Source organism: Erpetoichthys calabaricus, chromosome 11 (genome assembly GCF_900747795.2).
Source record: "Erpetoichthys calabaricus chromosome 11, fErpCal1.3, whole genome shotgun sequence".
NCBI lineage: Eukaryota > Metazoa > Chordata > Cladistia > Polypteriformes > Polypteridae > Erpetoichthys > Erpetoichthys calabaricus.
Window position 1 is genome coordinate 135480052 of NC_041404.2, and position 13884 is coordinate 135493935.

Sequence of the window (13884 nt, forward strand, 5' to 3'; positions counted from 1 at the left end):
ATCAAAGCAGACATCGGTCACCGTTGGCACCGGTGCCCCTGGTTGAGGTTCACATTGTTCATTTTTGATGATGACCCTGCTTAGTTCTTCATGCTGGGTTTTGCCTCTGTATCTATGTTGCCTTTGCCAGGGTTTTGGGGCTGGTCCCCTCAAGAGGCGGAGCCACCTGCCAATCATTGCCCTCTAAATCTGGAGGCTCTGCCCACAGAGATGCGCTGGCGAGTTTTGGGGAGTTGACTTTTTGGATTTCTCGATTCTTTGACTATCGATGTTCTTTGGGTTGCCTTTGGTGCTGCTGTGGAGCTTCGTACTTTGACGCAGTTTTGTAAAGAGTCCATCTTCTGTGCTTGCCAGGGTTTGCCGGGGACATCCCCCTCTTGGCGTTGCCAACGCTGTGCTTTGGCTCTTCGAGTTCATTTGAATGGGTTTTGTGTTTTTTAATATTGTGACGTTTCTCTCCAGCTCACAGGTTTGTCATCTTTGAATGTGAGGGGCTCATCAGTAGAGTCACTCAGGAGACCCCATGTCCACTCTGTGTCTCCCTTCTCAGTTTGGTGCACCCTCTGTAAATCTGAAAGACCCCCCTCGCCTATCCCCCCCAGGCAGTCTGAAGTCCACAGGCCCAAAAAGGGGATTTGGTTTCAAAAGCCCAAAACGTGAGGTGACGTCACCGATTTGTTTGGGTTGGCGGTGCGGCTGCGCACACGAGGACACGGGCAGCGTGTGTGTCGTTTCGGTGACACCCTGAGATTCAGGATTGGAATACGTGAATGCTGGAAACGGTCGGACCCCCTGCCGCTGGGGTGTGGTTGCACTCCTTTTAATGGAGCTGAAGCTGCTTTGGGCGAATCGCTGGTGTAGCTAAGTGACGGTCACGGCGCGTGCTGCCAGACGTTTTCATGTAAAGGTGTCCCACACAATGGGCTCAAGGACCCTTTTATTACGATGACTTAATCTCACTAATAAAGTCCTTCACGGGTCAGGCCTACTGGGGGTCTCTGTGCTGGCTGGATGCCGTGGTCCACACACCGACTTCTGTGTTCCATTTGTGGTTTATTTTTTTTTTTTTGCCTTTGGTGTTTTCCTTCCTTCCTCTGCGCACAACTCACCTTGGCATTTCACAGGGTGACCGTGAGATGGCAGTAAAGTGGTCCTCTTCGTGCTGCTAGCTGGAGCTGGGGGGTCCTAAGGCAGTGCGTTTTAAATGTTTTTGAGCAAAGTGTCGGACTTCACGTCTGCAAGCCAACTTAACGGTGGTCTGGACCGCCTGTCCACTCCCGGGTTTGTCCAGTGTAGCCGTTCGGTTTGGTTTACTGCCCGCATTGAGCAGGACGGTGCCCACTTCGTGCACCGAGAGTTTTGAGTTCCTAATAGATTCTTAACGTCCTCATCATCATCATAACCAACGGACCCCCGATCAAGTGAGCCTAACTTGGCCCGTTCAGTAATGCCCGGGGGTCCATGTTCTTCCAGGTGACACGAGTTTGATTTCCTGGCCTTGTCAGAAGCCCCACCGCGGCTGATGGACTTCTAGTTCGTCTTCTCCTCCTTTCTGTGGCCGTGACGAGTTCCCGTCCTGCAGGTGACTGCACCAGACTTGAGTGTCAGGAGGACGCTGACGTGACCCTCTTGGGTTGGGGGGTCTTCTCCGCTGTCTCTGCTGCCGAGTGTCATGAAGAGAGAGAGCAGGAAGTAAGTAAGTGGGAGCGTCGGGAGGCTGTGGAGTGCAGCTGAGCACGTGACGGGCCCGGGGCCGATCGATGCGTCACCTAATAGGACATTAAAAGCATCAGCCAAGAGTGCTGACACGAGAGAATAGGAAATAGGAGCGCAAATAGATTTTGTCAGGGGGTCTGCACGCTGCCGCGGTATTGGCACTGCTTGGGGTTTTTTTTTTTTTTTTTTTTTTTTTTTAAGCTGCAGTGCTGCATTGCAGGCTATGGCCAAGTGAGACGCCTGCGTTCACCAGGAGTGGCAGGGAGCCGCAAAGACCCCGGCCCCCCACTTGTACGCCCTGCTGAGGATGAGGCTTTGTAATGGCGGGGGGGGGGGGGGTCCTCTGGACTTCCTGCCCGCTACTCTTACACCCTCCTTGTCTGTCACTCTCATGTCACTTCTAGAGAACGTTGAATGTCAGAGTTGTTAGTTTTATATAGCGACTTTCACAGACGACACCATCACAAAGCGCCTTGTGGAGTGAAGGTCTGACTTGCATGCCTGACCAACGCGCAGCACGTCTCCTCTCTGTGTGCCATGACAGACGCATGTAGAGATGTCATCCAGGCAGTCATGTGTGAAGACCATTTAAAAAGATTGATTGTAGTTTTTAGCGAGCTAAAGACCTCCATTGGCCCAAAGTCTTCAGACAAGATCTGCCATAATGGAAGGACAAGAGTCAGTCTGCGTCCTTCCAACTGCTGTGTCTCTGCCATTCCAACACATGGCGCATCAAAGACACGTTTAGTAATAAAATGCCTCGCATGTGTCTTTCCAACAGATGGTGCATCACAGACATGTTTAGTAATTAAATGCATCTCATGTGTCTTTCCAACAGATGGTGCATTGCAGACGCATTTAGTAGTAAAATGCATCTGTCTTTCCAACAGATGGCACATCGCAGACACGTTTAGTAATAAAATGCATCTCGTGTCTTTCCAACAGATGGCGCATCGCAGACACGTTTAGTAATAAAATGCATCTCATGTGTCTTTCCAACAGATGGCGCATCACAGACATTAACACTGTTTTGAGGAATCCAAAACCCAACGGAACATAACAGAGACGAGCGTTGCATTGTGCAAACATTACGCCAAGCCCAATGTCAATTACTGCAGTTTTGGCCTGATAGAATAAAAGGAATGTCTCCCTGTTCTGATTGGCACCCCTTCCAGGATGGGCTCCTGCGACCCTGATCTGCACAAAGCGGATTTGGAAGTTTAATGGGTGGGATGCTGGTGTTCTGTATCATCTGTTTTGTTATGGTTTTGAGTCCTTGTTGTTTGTGGGTGGAGCCCCAGGAGGCGGGGCCACCCTAATGTCACCAGTTTCTGAGCCCCGCCCCTTGATTATTTAAACTGGCTGAGAAGGCTCAGGAGTTGGGAATCCTTTCCGTGAGTATGTGGATTTTCTTGGATTCTGTCTGGCTTTGTTTTAAGGATTCGCATTGGGATTTGTGTGCAGCCCCTTCAGGCGACTCTTTGGGGGCCCTCCTTTGTTCTTTGCCATTGTTGTGAGTAGGTCTTTTCTTTAGGGTGGTTTTGTATTGTGTTTTTACAGCTGCTCTGCCAGCTCGTCATTGGTGGCCCATTGTGGCCGAGGCCAGCAGGCTGGTTTTAAGTGGGCAGAGCTGTTGGGACTCTGGCAGGCTCCCATGGCACAAGCTCTGTCTCAGGAGAGTTGGGGTGACAAACAGGCCTTTCACCCAAGAAGCTCGCCAGTCACACTCTGTGACTGTCCCCAAACTGATGTGGCCTTCAAGTCCTGCTGTCCTCCACACGACTTGGTCACTCACTTCCTGTGTCTGAGAAAAGAACATTTGTGCCAAACGTGGGACGAGAGTGTCCTCTGAGCCGTGAGTGGCCCTGTGCCACTGGTGGGTGGTCTTGCAGTCTGTCCTGAGGTGTCACCGCATGCATGGAGGCTCCTTTGTGTTCAGTAAATGCAGAACTGGGACTCACTGCCTGTCTGTCTGTGATGCCCGCTCTCCAAAGTGCCCGTTACGCCGTTTTTGTTCGCACGTGGACTTTGTGTCACTCATTTGCTGCTGTGGTTTATGATGCCAGTAGAAATGATTTTTAAGTGAGACCCTTAATCAAGTGTCCGAGTCTGACTGCTGCTGGCACAGCTGAGGTGCTGGATTCTCCATCGCTTGTCTCTTAGGGGCGTGTTGGTGGCAGACTGGACGGTGAATGTTGGCACAGTGTGACTGGTAGTGGTTGTAGCGTTGGGTGGAACGTGTCTTCCTGTCTCAGGTCCATGGTGCACAGGTGATGTGACGACACAATGATAAAGCAGAAGAATTTAAAAGGTAAGAGCGGCGGGGAGATGGCGAGACTCGGACTCATCAGGACCCGCATGGACACAGGTGTCCTTTTGGGGGCCATTCCTAAGGACAGCGTCGTTTTTGAGACGTCGGTCTCCGTTGTCTCCTCCCATGGGTTATATACCTCCTAGGGGCCTCGTTTGATTCCGGAGTGCAGGGCTGGTGCCCCCTGTCTGATCTGCACCACAGGGTGCTCAGCTACCAGGCTTAGTGGCACAGGGCAGGGACGGGGACAGGGAGTCGTTTCAGAGCGCAATGACCAGGGAGCCCTCAGCCATTTGATATTTAGGAGTTGGTATGGGGGGTGAAGCCTGGCCCAGAGACCCCCGGTTTAGTGAGGGCACCTCACGTGTGACGTTACCGGGACGTTTGTTTCCTTCACAGTTGAGCCGAAGCCTGGAATTCCAACCAACCCCCCCAGTGTCTCGCTGGTCAGGTGCTTATTGCTGGCTGGCATTTGCCATCCGAGTGACCCACCGTTTACTTGATGATGGCTGCTGTACTTCTGGCGAGTCCCCCAAATGCTGACACCTTTGCAGTTTGTGGGGGAATGGCGAGCCTGAATGGTGGGGGTCTCGGCTTTGTCCCCATGCCCTGTGTTTTGCCCAGTTTCTGCCCTCCCTGTAAGGTGCCTTGAATGTGAGGAATTTCACCTCCTTGCGCTTTCACACAAAAGCCCCGCGGCCGGCCAGGCTTCACGTCGTCGTCTTTCTTTTCTTTTGTTTTTGTTTTGTTGGACGTGTTTTTGTGAAGGGGCCAGAAATGAGCGGCGGTCTCAGCTCACTTGGCACTGGCAGGCCTCCCGTTGAGGTGGTGCAGCACGTTTGTCTTCGTCTCCCCGAGTCGTTTTGGTTTTTTGCTGCGACTCCATTTTGCTCAAATAAAGCAGTCAAGAAAAAAAAAAAGAGATGAAATAAATGACGCAGCAGTTCTTCCTCCTCATCTTCCTCATCATCATCGTCATCAGCTTGTCACAGAGTCACAAGGACACACAGCTCGTCAGCATTTGAAGAGTCTGGGAAAGCAGCCCGAGACCCTCTGCCCCCCAAGGAGTGCCGGGGTCCCAGCTGACAGCCTGTGATGTATCGTCCAGGTCAGCCAGCGTCCACTAGGGGGCCCCACTGCCTGCTCCTTTCATGACACCCTGTGTGATTGAACCCTTGAGTTTGTTCAGGGGGTCCACTGCCTGCACTTGGCACAGCCCACTATGGGTCTGAAGTGGCAGCTTTGTGCATCAGGGTCCATTTCTGTGTCCGCTAGAGGACCCCCAGCCTGCACCTTTCATACAACACTAAACCTGCAGTTGCGCTTTATTGGCCACTAGGGGGCCCACCGCCTGTGCTTGTTATGCCACACTTTGGGACCCTTGGCTTTGTGCATTAATGTCCCATTGGGACCCCAGTAGGTGGCCGTTTGTCTGCCCTCACTTGTCACGGCCCACTGTGTGTGTTGTACTGTGCACGTCAGTGTCCACTAGGGGGCCTGCTGACAACACCTTGTGTACTCCATCGCATACTTGAACCTTTGTCCAGTAGGGGGCTCACTGCCACACTGAACCTTTGGCTTGGTCCCCAACGTCCAGTTCTGTATCCGCCATGGGGCCACCTGCCTGTGCTTGTCACACCCCACTATGACTCTGAAGTGGCAGCCGTCTCTTCATATTTCGCGATGTCCTTGAACCCGCAGCTTGTGCTTTACTGGCCAGCTGTGTGTCCTGCATGGGGGTCCACTGCCTACACTTGTCACTTTGGCATGGAGCCTTTGGCTTTGTGCGTTGATGTCCCATTGTGACCCCACTAGGTGGCGCTGAACTTGTGTTGTACTGTGCATGTCAGTGTCCACTAGGGGGCCTGCTGCCGACACCTCCCATACCAGCCCTCCTGCTTGAACCTGCTGCCCTGTGTCCACCGGGGGGCGCTCTCTACTGCTTTAATATGGCACTGTGGCACGGACGCTGTGGCCTTGTGCTTTGTTGTCCAATTCTGTGGCCACTGGGGGACCCCCTGCCCGCCCCTTTTGCCCCCCACACTGGAGGCCAGTCCTGTAGCCAGCAGGTGGTCCGTGGCCTGAACTTGTAAAGGCAGACCCGAGATGGATGCTGGCGGCCCTCCTGCCTCGAGCTTTACGGACCAGCGCTGGCGCCGCCAGGGTGCCCACCGCATGTGCTTTTCATCTCGTCGTTTGATTTCATTGCTGCTGCTAATGTTTAGCACAGATGAGGCGCCGATGGTGTGCTTGGGGGGCCGAGTGCAGCGCTGCCACCTCCCGCTGGCGTCCAGGTAACGTCTGCTGACACAGGAGCTTCTTCCCGGCCCCCCGTAGGCCTGCTTTGCAGTCCTCAGCCAGCCGTGTTGCTCGCTGCTGCCGCCTCTCCCTGATGCTTTGTACCCGTTAGCCAGAAATCGATGAAGTTGTCACTCGGTGGCGCGGCGCCTCTGCAGAGGTGGGGTGGTTGTGGTGGTTGTTTACCTTTTCTTCATTCTTCTGCTCGTACGAGAATGGTCAGTATTTTCCGTAGCTGGCGCGGGCCAGGATGCGGCACTGTGCCCACACTGCAGATGCCCGGGCTTCCTGCAGTCTTGCCTTAATGCCCACCGTAACAAGTGAGCCACAGTTTCCTCTCCACCATTAATGCGGTCAGGACGGGCGCCTGGCTTTGGTCTGCTGCTCTGCTCTTGTGGCACTTGCCAGCTTTGGTGCTCATTCTCTTGTCCCCGAGGCCGCGGCATTCAAAGCATCGAGCAGGCAGTTTAAAAATGAAGGAGGGGGTGGCATTGTGTGCGCCGAGTTCCCAAATATGATGGTGTGCTTGGCAGGAACGCCTCTGGAGAAGAGCAGAAAATAGAGTGAGAGTGAGTCATGGTGGGCATGGCACGCAGGAGCGGATTGACATGGGTCACCTCAAAGTGATGAGCTGATGATGAGGGGGCCGACAGACGCTGACAAATAAGGAGGAAATGTGGTGCCAATGGGCACTCCAAACTTGTGAGGCAGGGGTGCGAGGGGTCCTGAATAACAGCTGGACCCGAGTCTGAGGGTGGGGGCAAAGCCGTGAAGACCCTTGGAAGTCGAGGGGGCAGTCGTGAGGTCACCCCAGTCTGACCCTCCTGGCAGTAGCTGGCTGTGATGTCGTCTCATGCCAGGCTGGCAGCATAACTAAGTGAGCGGGGGTCCGGTCTGGTGGCAATCGGCGCTCATTTACAGACGTTTTACTGTAACTTGAGGCCCAAGGTGGTCACTGAAGTATCCCATGGTGGGGGGGGGCGGGGGGGCTACCTCCTGTCAGGTGGGATGCGGTTTCAGGGCTGGAATTTCGAAGTGGGATTGTGGGTAATCCAGTGTGCCATCTTCGGGCGTGAAAGAGACTTTTTGAACTTGACCCGATTTAAATGAATCCATAAACTCCGACCAGAACTGGCATCGAACAAAGTCAGGCCCCTCGTCAGCTGGCACATCCCACTGCAGATGTTTAAAGAGGGTCTCCAGAGTACAATGGGAGCCCAAAGTGGAGGTCTGTCAGAAGTGAGCAGCACAGCCGTCTTTGAACTTTTTGGGGTCTGCAGGCCTTGGTCGGCTCCTTCATGGTCGTATTTCACGATGGCACTGTCAGGGGTAATGGGCACAGCTGCCGCCGTCTAGGAAGATTCTTCTCAAGCGTTTGCCTTATATTTGTCTCCATTGTTGTTGCCCTGAGTTGAAGACCCCCAGGGGTCAGTCTCGATGAGACCGCAGATTTGTCTTCCGGCGGGTCTCTGTTTGTGTCACATGGCTCCCATCAAACTCCAGACGTGACTTAATGCCAGCCTCCCTCAGAAGTGACAGACGTGTGACAGGGCAGACCTGGCCCCTTGGTCGTCCCTCTGACAGCTGGCCTCCTTGGCTGGCACGGTGGCTCCATGGAAGGTTCAGCGCTTTGCTAGTCTTGTCGTTGGCTCGTCCCCATTTCTTCATCCTGACGTCTCACGGGCCGCTCCTTGATCTTCTTGGCAGCAGGTCTGGTCTGATCTCCTGTTTGGGCTGGGAGACCACCCAGAGCTTGTGTGTGGAGTTGATGGTGCAGTCCTACAGTGGAAGGCTGGTGGTCCTCGCTATTGTGTTTAGTGGGATTTCACAGGAAAATTCAATCCCTCGAGGGCTTCAGGCCCGTGAATACGAACCAGTGAGGACGTCTGAGGTTCTTCTCTTTAATATAAAACTCAAAAAGGAATTAAACCTTGATGATGATGATGATGATGAAGTCTCATTGGTTTTTCTTTTTCTTGTGCTCTTCCAACAGGCCAAGTCTTGTATATGTCACATGTGTGGTGCCCACCTGAACCGACTCCATTCCTGCCTCTACTGTGTCTTCTTCGGCTGCTTTACAAAGAAGCACATTCACGAGCATGCGAAAAACAAGCGGCACAACTTAGGTGAGACCACTGGGGTTGGGGGGGGGGGCACAACTTAGGTAAGCATGCTGCGGTGGGGGGGGGGGCATGACTTGGGTAAGCCTGCCATGATGGGGTGGGGGGGGCACGATTTAGGTAAGCCCGTTCGGGGGGGGGGGGGCACAACTTGGGTAAACCCGTCGGAGTTGGGGGGGCAAGAAGTTGGGTAAACCTGTCCAGGGGGGTCACAACTTAGATAAGGCTGCTGGGGTGGGGGGGGGCATGACTTGGGTAACCCTGTGGGGGGGGGCACAAGTAAGCCTGTTGGGGGGTGGGGGGGCACGACTTAGGTAAGCCCACTGGGGGAGGGGGGGTGCTTTCTTTCTTAATGGGGGCGGCAGATGAAGTCCACGGGACCCGCGTGTTCGTCCAGGTGTGTGAGGTTTTGCTCTTCATCGCTGAATGGCCGCTTTGGTTTTATTTGACACTGGTAAGTGACACGTCGCGTGTGGTGATGATGCGTCCTCATTCGGCTCAAGTGCATGCTGGGAGCGCTACAGCTGTAAAGCGTTCTTACTAAAACCGTACAACGCCAACCGGCCCAAACATCTGGGCTAAACTGGGCACTCGGGCAATTGGAGCGCAGATTTAATGTGACAGATGTGGACAAATGCGGGGTAAGGCCCGCTGACGGTAAGGGAGAGAAAAACTCTGGGGGGTCCTGGGGGTCTGCTGTGACAGATGACATCATAGTCCTGACAAAGAAAAGATGTCCATTTACTAAGATCTCAACCAGGGCAGGTGGGTGCATATTCATCACTAGCTGGACCACCCAATGCCCAGTTGATTTGGGCCGCTGCAAGGTGGGCAGTAAGCCTGTGTTTGCTCACATGATGTGCTTGATTTGTGGGCCTTGAACCATCCGAGGAATAAAAACACAAGAAGGCGGGCCGCCCGCCATTTAACATTTCACTTAATATCAACACAAGGTGCCCTCTAAGTATGTGGTGGGTGTCCTGGCGCAGGGCCCACCGAACTGACAAGATGGCCTCTGCATACTAAAGAAGTTGGCCTGACCCTGAAACTCAAAACCAGGCCTGTAAATCCTTAAAGGGAGACGGGAACCTTTAAAAAACTCACACAGTGGAGCTGAAGTGGTCGTGTCGGGGGGCCCGGCCCCTAGGGCGCCACATGTAAATGACGAGCAGCATCCCAACCTTGATGACAAACGGAGAACACAAAACAATTAATGATCGGGACAGTAATCACTCAAGAATGGGCGCAAACCAAAATGTTTTCAATAAAATGAATTCTTAGAAAGACGGCCAACATACAGAAAGAAAAGAAACCAAAGACAGGAACAGCGGTGGGGGGGGCACGTGAGGTCTTAAAGAAGCCCCTCCAGCTGATGAAGTGACTCTGAGTCACTGGCCATTTTGTCTGAGGGGCACACGTGTCATCCCACTGGCATTGGGCTAAAAAAGGCGGCCACGTCAACCTTGAACTTCGCCACTGCTCGCCCTCAGAAATTTCTTGTGACAGACAAGTATCCGCCTAAAGTGGGCCTCAGTCTGTAAAGCGCCCGATCACTGGGTTGGCACCCTTCATGGGGTGCCACACGTGCCGTGACAAGAGTTGTGAATGCAACTGTGCTAAACCTGCAAAGCATCTTGGGAAATGGCCCTCCACAGGCTGCGCTTGCCGTTTTTTGCAGACTCTTGAGGTGTAGCTTAGTGGCGTATGACAGCGGTGCGGCTGTGCGGACCCCCAGCGCTGGCACTGCATGCCCCGATTTGATGCTTTTATCCCAAAGTGTTAAATCCACCGATGCTTTAACTCTTCCGATGCTCCTTTTGATTTCTGTTAAACGAGCGGAAGACATCTGTTGTAATGAATGGCTTCTCGGCTAAGTGCAAAATGATGTGTGGTGAGCGCGAGGCGTGTAATTATCTGCCGAGCTTAATCAGGTAAGCAAGAGCACAAGCGGGCGACATCAGGAAGGAATAAATGGATAATTACACATTCCGCTGTCGTAATTGCCCATCTATAGATGGAGCTTAGTAGCAGCGCCAATCCGCTAAGACGGCTGCAGGCCCCCCAGCCCGCGTACGTCGGGCTCACTTGTGTCTCGCTTGTCACCACGCCACCACTCGCGCTTCACTTCCTGTTTACGGTCTTTATGGTCACCTGTTCAGAGAGCGGCCAACTTCGTAGCTTGTAAGAACACATCTCTCCCCTCCCCTGCGCCACGATTGGCCTCGCTGTGAAACCACCTGACAGATCTCAGGGCACACCTGGTGCCACCTCTGAGCACATGATAGCTGGAAAATGAAGGGCAGCTGCGGATCGTGGCAGTCATGTGGAGGGCTTGGACGTAGCAAAAGAGCTTGAGAGACCACCAAATATCCTCGGGACCTTCACTGGCCACCCCGGGAGAGGCTCCGCCCCAACCACTACCTGCAGGCTTCAGAATGGGGGGGGGGGGGGGGACACCATAAAAACTCGAGCAGCTTGATGAGGCGAATCTAACAAAAGGCACTGGGATGACTGAAAGAGGGGCTGCCCAAGTGCCAGTCAGCAAAACCCAACCTGTAATTGGAATCGGAGCAGAAAATCCACACTCGACACTAACAGGGGGCACCACTGCCCGGGCTTCCGGATTTAAATAGCCAGGGGGTGGGATCGGAGTGGTGATGTCAGGGTGGCCCCGCCCCTTACGGTACCACACACAGGGCCTCACATTGAAAGGAACGAAACACGATTGGAGAAAAACAAATCGAAACACATGGCAGATAAATAAATACGTGTGTTTGTGTGTGTGTGAATTTGTCTCTGCCCCCTTTAATGATGTGCCTGTCTCACCTTTAATAAGAAAATTAAAAGCAGACACTGTGGTCCCTCGTGTGTGTGTGTGTGTGTGTGTGTGTGTGAGAGAGAGAGACTCGGAGGGCCAGACGTGATTTTCAGGTGTAGTGAGTGGCGGTGAAATCGCCTGCTGAGGAGGCTCCACCCACAGGGCCTCGTTCCTAAACAGGCCCCGCCCATTTCCTCCAGTCCGCACACTTTAAACTGTCGGGACTGCAGTTGTTTGTTTTCTCCTCTTTGAATTGGATGACTAAAAGACAAAGTATAGAAAATTGTAAAATCAATGTGCTATGAATTAGTGTATTGAAATACCAAATAAGGGGTGGCACAGTGGGTAGCGCTGCTGTCTCGCAGTTAGGAGACCTGGGGTCGCTTCCCAGGTGGAGTTTGCATGTTCTCCCCGTGTCTGCCTGGGTTTCCTCCCACAGTCCAGCGACATGCAGGTTAGGTGCATTGGCGATCTTAAATTGTCCCTAGTGTGTGCCTGGTGTGTGTGTGTCCTGTGGTGGGCTTGGATTGGCTCCAGCAGACCCCCCGTGACCCTGTACTAGGATATAGTGGGTTGGATAATGGATGGAAATACCAAATAGAATAGAAAATCGGCAGTGAAGTCTGGATATGAGTGGTCTTGGGGTGGCTGTTGAGGAGCGGGTGACGTACTGGTGGCTCGTGGTCACTGATGACGTGCGCCTGACCCGTCCGCAGGCTCCTCCACTGTTGCGCTTTCGCTGTTTGTTGGTCGAGCCGTGTTGACGTTGACATGTGGGGTCTCAGGCCATGTGACGCTGCACTCGCTTGATTGGCTGGCTGTCTTGTAATAGGTGGCGCTGCTCAAAGCCTTTTTCAGGTTATGAAGTCATTGGAAGAGCAGCCTTGAGGTTCCAAAGCCCTGGCGCACTACGGGTGGAGTGGCGTGTCAAATGGGAGTCCTGCCCGTCGTTAAGTTGCTTTAGAGAGTCCTGGGCATTCAGCTCATCATTTGAGCCAATAAACAAACAAATTCAAAAAAGTCTGCGGTTTGAATTCTCCACTCCACCCCGGGGTGATCAGCGGGCACCACTTCTGTCCTGTCATTGCAGGCGCCCTGTGTCCACTGAGAGGATGGTGACTTATGTTGGCATCACTGCTGCCTTTCTTTTTGTGATGTGAGCACCATCCCCATGGCACCTTACAAGAACAGATGTGTAGGCACAGCTGGCACACAGGCAGGTTTGGTGACTTGCTCAGGGTCACACCGAGAGGGTGGGTTGTGCCACACTGCCTGAACGATATTAAGAAGTTGAGCTCTCACAGACATATTGCCACTGAAGCATTGCACAGCAGGTATGCCATAGTTAAAATGTCGGTGGCCCCCATGCCCCTCTCCAACAGGTGTCGCTTGCCACATCTGGGTGCAGAGTCCGATGGGAGTTTTTATGTGGCGTGTCAGTCTGAGTGTGATGACAGCTTCGCCATGGCAGGAACCCCGTAGGCACAGAACTTCCTTGAAAACCCAAAACTCGACCGAGCTCTGCCACCAGTGACTGGCAGAGGACCATCATCACCATGTTTTGGAGGATGTCCGGTCCAACCCGACTTGGTCATCTCTTACCCCCCCACACACTCACACTCTCTCGGTTACGAAGTAACCCAAGGAGACGCTCACTTCATGAAGGCCATGACTTGAAAGCCCAGCGATACCCATATTGCTTTTCACATTGTGGCACTGGCGCCAGTCTGTGGCATGAATCAATACTCTTGGGCACGTACCACCCACCACCTCACGCTGCCTCGTCCTACGCCCCTCATTACTTTCACACATTATGCTAATTTGAAGGATTCTGCATCTGCCAATCCGCTGATGCTATGATTTGGTTGTCCTGGCAACGGTAAATAAGTGGCACAGCAGACAAAGTCCCCAGCAGTCGGCGTGGAATGGCGTGTGACACCACGTGGACTTTGAAGTGGCTCGTTGCAGGTATGCAGGAAGACCTGGGGGTCACTGACGGGAAGGGCGCAGAGAGACCCCGTGAGGCGGAGGGGCGAGGAGATCCTCCCGGGCAGCCTGCTGTCCTCCTTGAGCTCTCTTGGGGTGGGCAGCGCTGATGAGCGGCGAGTGCATCTCTCGTCTCTTCTGTCAGATTTCAGCAGGTGCTTCCTCTTCTCCTTCCTCGCTGCCAGGTGGACCCTTCACAATGCGCCGCTTCTGTCGGACGTGTCCCCCAAATCCACTGGTCACCCTCCTGCTTCTCCTCTTATATAACCGCAGCTGAATTTAGTGAGGGTACCGAGTCATTAATGAAGGGGATGGCATTCGGGGCTGATGGGACCTTCAGATTGTTACAGAAATGGTGTGAGAGATCTGAAGAACCTGCCCGGGGTTTGTTTCCTGCCTTGCGCCCTGTGTTGGCTGGGATTGGCTCCAGCAGACCCCCATGACCCTGTAGGTGGGATATAATGAATGGATGGAGATCTGAGGAACGGCTCGGCTACCATAGGACGTGACGCTGCCCGTCGCTCGTCTTCCTCTTTAGTCTTCTCCTCACTCAGCCCGTCACGGCGCGGTGCCAAGCGTCTTCTCTTTGACCCGTAGAAGTGCCTTGTGTGACCTCCCACTGTCAGAGCTGCCTG

At 53.5% G+C, this 13884-nt stretch overlaps 1 protein-coding gene across 2 annotated transcripts in view; it reads left to right on the forward strand.

Annotated features, from left to right (window-relative positions):
• The window catches only part of usp22 (ubiquitin specific peptidase 22), a 60735-nt gene that overhangs the window by 27592 nt on the left and 19259 nt on the right, over positions 1–13884 (forward strand). For both annotated transcript variants that reach the window (XM_028813990.2, XM_028813991.2), the window contains one exon: positions 8319–8451. In XM_028813990.2, the coding sequence (XP_028669823.1) occupies positions 8319–8451 (133 nt within the window). The remainder of the gene's footprint in view (positions 1–8318; positions 8452–13884) is intronic.